General features: G+C 49.4%; 1 protein-coding gene across 1 annotated transcript in view; it reads left to right on the top strand.

Annotated features, from left to right (window-relative positions):
- Positions 1–2,847: 2,847 nt before the first annotated feature.
- HSBP1L1 (heat shock factor binding protein 1-like 1) overlaps positions 2,848–4,534 on the top strand; it is a 30,614-nt gene continuing 28,927 nt past the window's right edge. The window contains exon 1 of the mRNA XM_012657816.1: positions 2,848–2,970. Coding sequence (XP_012513270.1) covers positions 2,848–2,970 — 123 coding nt within the window. The remainder of the gene's footprint in view (positions 2,971–4,534) is intronic.

Genomic DNA, 4,534 nt, shown 5'->3' with positions numbered 1-4,534 from the left:
TGACTGTTACCATAGATGGAAAAAATGTTTTGCAGATGAGATTAAATTAATCCACCCAGGATTATCCAGGCGGGCCATAAACACAATCACGTGAATCTTCTTAAGAGGAAGAAGGAAATTTGAAGGTACACAGAAGGGCAGGGCAGGTGAAGAGATCCAAGGACGTGGCCTTGAAGACTGGAATGATGTGGCCACAAGCCAAGGAGTGCTGGCAGCCACCCAAGGCTGGAAGAAACAAGGAACCAGTTCCCCCAGGAGCCTCCGGGGGGTCATGGCCCTGCCAACACCGTGATTTCAGCCCAGTGAAACTGATTCCAGACTTCTGGCCTCCAGAACCGTGAAGGAATAAACTCCTGTTATTTTAAGCCACCCAGCTCACGGTCACGTGTTACAGGAGCCACTGGACATCAACGCACAAGCCCAGAGTGAGTGGCGGAGAAGATCCTCAGGGAGGCAGAGCTACTGCAGCCACCTGCGCCGCGCTCTGTTCGTCAGGACCACGTCGCCAGGCTCGGCCCCATGCCGGAGCGTGTTACACGAGCACGGACATGCTGGGAGCCCTTTCAGAAGCCGCCTGATGAACGGTGCTTCTGAGAAGTGAACGAAGGGACCTCGGTCCTGAGAGCTGGGACAGTGGAGGAGGCTGCAGACCCCTCGCCCTGGTTCTTAAGGAAACCTGGGAAGGAGACTGAATGGAACAACCACGCGAGGAACTTGGGCTCTACAGCTCGGCAGTAGACAACTTCCAGCACCAGCTCCCGCGTGGAAGGTGCTTGGCGGTTGCCACCCCCATCCTTACGGCAAAAAGAGCCGGGGAAACTGCCAACCAGCAGCAGAGAACTGGGACGGCAGGACAGCTGGCGCCCTGAGGTCTTAAGAGACAGGCACACCCAGGGAGACCACTCACCACGGCAGAAGCTGCTGGATACACTGGTTTTAATGGAAAAGCAGGAAACACACAAGACAAGATAGGTAATGCCAGGGTAGAAACAACAGGACAGAATGGAAAGAAAATGGTGGAACTCGGGAACCATGAACAGAAATAAGGAATGTTGTCACAGGTTCATGCGCTGACATTACAGCACAAAGGGCGGAATCAGTGAACGTGAAGACAGGTCAACAGAAACTCTCCAAACTGAAATGCAAGGAGAACAAAGGGTGGGAACAGCACCACAATGGACCACCCAGGAACAACGTCAAAGGATGGAACCGGTGCAACAGGAGCACCAGAGAAGGGCTGGGTGGGCGGAAGAAATGGCGGAATGGTGAGAACATTGTGAAACTAGTGACAGCCACCAACTGCAGATCCAGGAAACAGAACCTCAAGCAAGGCAAATGACAAAAAGTAAAGCAAAACAAAACAAAAACTATACCTAGGCTTGTCATATTCCAACTGAATTAAACCAGAAACAATAAGAAAATCTTGAAGAAACCAGAGGAAAAAACACTTTTCCTATAGAGGAATAAGGGTCAGGATTACAATGGACCGCCTGTCAGAAACCATGCAGGCAAGAAAGGTGGAGTGGGCCAGGCATGGTGGCTCACGCCTATAATCCCAGCATGCTGGGAGGCGAGGTGGGAGGATGGCTTGAGCCCTGGCGTTTGAGACCAGTCTCGGCAACACAGTGAGACCCCATCTCTACCAAAAAAAATAAGAAAAATTAGCCAAGTGTGGTGGTGGCACCTGTGGTCCCAGTTGCTCAGGAGGCTGAGGCAGGAGGATGGCTTGAGCCCTGGAGTTCGAGGCTGCAGTGAGCTGTGATGAAGCCACTGCACTCCAGCCTGGGTGACAGAGCAAGACCCTGTCTCAAAAAGAAAAGAAAAGGGTGGAATGAAATCTTTAAACTGTTAAAATAAAATAATCTGCCAATCTTAGAATCTGCAAATCTTAGAATTCTGTATCAGCAACAGCATCCTTATAATGAAGGAGAAATAAAGACTTTCTCAGAAAAGCAAGAACCGAAGGCCTCTATTGCCAGTCCCCTGCCTGTAAGAAACGCTGAGAGCGGGAAAGTGGCAGGGGCAGAAACACCGTCCACACAATGCAGGGAAGCCCATCAGAGACAGCATCAATGAAGGTAAATTAAAATCTCTTATTTTTCTTACTCTTGTTTGTTTTGTTTTGTGAGACGGGTTTGCTCTGTTGCTGGGGCTGGAGTGCAGTGGTGTCATCACAGCTCACTGCAGCCTGGAACTCCAGGACTCAAGTGATCCTCCTGCCTCAGCTTCACCAAGTGCTGGAACCACCACGCCCAGCCTTATTTTTCTTCTTCTTAATTGATCCAAAGACAGCTCTTTAAAGCAAAAAAGTGACAATGTATTGGGTGACTACAGCACATGAACAAATGAAATGAATGACAGCAATGTCACAAGGGAGAGGAGAGAGGACTGGGATGCGCACGTGTGAACAGTGACGCCCTCACTGTACTAGCCGGTGGGCGCTAGACGCTGTTGCGTGAGCACGTGCACCGTGAGGCCGTCGCATTCGAAATGACTGAGCGAGTAGAGCAGCGAATCTGCGTCAAATTCTGCGTTAAGCTTGAACATTCCTCTGCGGAAACTATTCGGATGATTCAGGAGGCTTCTGGGGATGATGCAACGAGTGCAGAGCAAATAAAAGTGTGGCAAACGCTTCCAAGATGGTCGCGAACTTGCTGAAAGTGACAAACATTCCGGAAGGCCCGTGACAAGCAGAACACGTGAGAGTGTCGAACGTGTACGGGCTGCAGTCAACAGAGACCAGGGACTGACAGTGCGAGAGCCGGAAGCTGGTCTGGGGGTTCCCAAAAACTACTGTGTCCAAGATTTGGACGCAGGGTCTGGGCATGAAACGTGTCGTGGCGAAATATGTCCCGCGGCTTCTGCTACCAGAGCAGAAGAACATCGGCTGCGTTTGCTAATGACTCGCTTCACACCGCTGCCAATGAACCAGATTTCCCCAAGAAGGTCATAACTGGAGATGAATCGTGGGTCTGTGCCGTGATCCGGAAACAAAGGCCCAGTCGCCCCAGTGGAAGTCGCCTGGTTCTCCAGGCCCGAAGAAGGCGCCGCAGAGTCACAGCAAGATCAAGACCGCGTTCACTGTGTTTTTGGACTGGGAAGGCGTCGCCCATCACGAGGACGCTCCTCCAGGCCAAACGAGGAACGAGGAGCGCTACCTCAATGTTCCTCCTCGCTTGAGAGGTGCAATGCGACGGAAATGGCTGCAGCTGTGGGCAACTGGTGATTGGCAGCTTCCCCACGACAAGGCGCCCGCCCACGCGTCACGTCTTGTGCAGAGTTTTTTGGCGAAACATTAAATCACGGAGGTGACTCAGACCCCCTACAGCCCAGATGTGTCGCCCTGCGACTTCTGGCTTTCCCCAAAACTAAAATCACCTTTGAAAGAGAAGAGATTTCAGACCGTCGATGAGATTCAGGAAAATACGGCGAGGCAGCTGCAACACACGTCCTCAGTTTCGTAGCATGCCAAAGTTGAACCATGAGGTGGTCCGCGTGGATTTGCCATGTCGTTCTACAGTGTGTTGGCTGTTGCAGAGACAGGGTTGGCCAAAATCTTATCTCTGCAAGAAGAGACAAATTTTATGAAGAAGAGAATCAGCAATGTGAATTATTGAAAGAAAATTTTGTTGTTGTGGAAACAGTCTCACTCTTTCACCCTGGGTAGGGTGCGGTGGCATCACTGCAGCTCACTGCAACCTCCAACTCCTGGGCTCTAAGCGATCCTTCTGCCTCAGCCTCCTTGGTAGCTGGGACCACAGGCACTTGCCGTAAGGCCCGGCTTATTTGTTTTTTCTTTTTGGTAGAAACAGGGTCTCATTCTTGCTCAGGCTGGTCTCGATCTCCTGAGTTCAAGCGATCCTCCCGCCTCAGCCTCCCAGAGTGCTAGGATTACAGGTGTGAGCCACCGCGCCCGGCCTGAAAGATTACTATAGGAATGCAGCATTTCTGTGTGACATCATGTCAAATCAAAACAACCTGAATATTTCTTCGCAAGGTAAAACTAAGTCTAGATATGATATGTGGTAAAAAAAAAAAAAAATCCAAGCATTTCGAAAAAAGCTATCCTTTTTCAAAACACTTCTTCAAAAAAGAAATTTTGGATGAACATTTTCCCCAGCTAGCAAAGGTCATTGATGAGCAGGATGGTATATGCGAATCATTTGAAGAATACGCAGATGTTATTAAAGACCTATTAATTAGAGAATACAATGAAAGGTTCACTGACTTTGAGAATCATGACATCACACTCAAATTAGCATTTCAGCCTCACCTAGTGGATACCACCAAGGCACCTAAAGAACTACGGATGGAATTGATTGAGCTCTCAGTAGATGACATTTTAAAGTCATTGTTTGATGCTAAGAAAGATCTAATTGAAATATGGGAAAATGCGGTGAATACCCATGCCTTTGGCAACATGCCCGAAAAATGCTTTCTTGCTTTTCAACCACTTATTGCTGAGAATCTACATTCTCCTACCTCACCCAAATGAAGATGCCCTTAAGGTCACAAATGACTGATACCCATCTAG

This window comes from Propithecus coquereli, unplaced genomic scaffold (genome assembly GCF_000956105.1).
Source record: "Propithecus coquereli isolate 6110/MARCELLA unplaced genomic scaffold, Pcoq_1.0 Scaffold560, whole genome shotgun sequence".
Lineage (NCBI taxonomy): Eukaryota > Metazoa > Chordata > Mammalia > Primates > Indriidae > Propithecus > Propithecus coquereli.
Note: the sequence above shows the minus strand (reverse complement) of the source record. Positions and strands in the feature narration are given on the sequence as shown.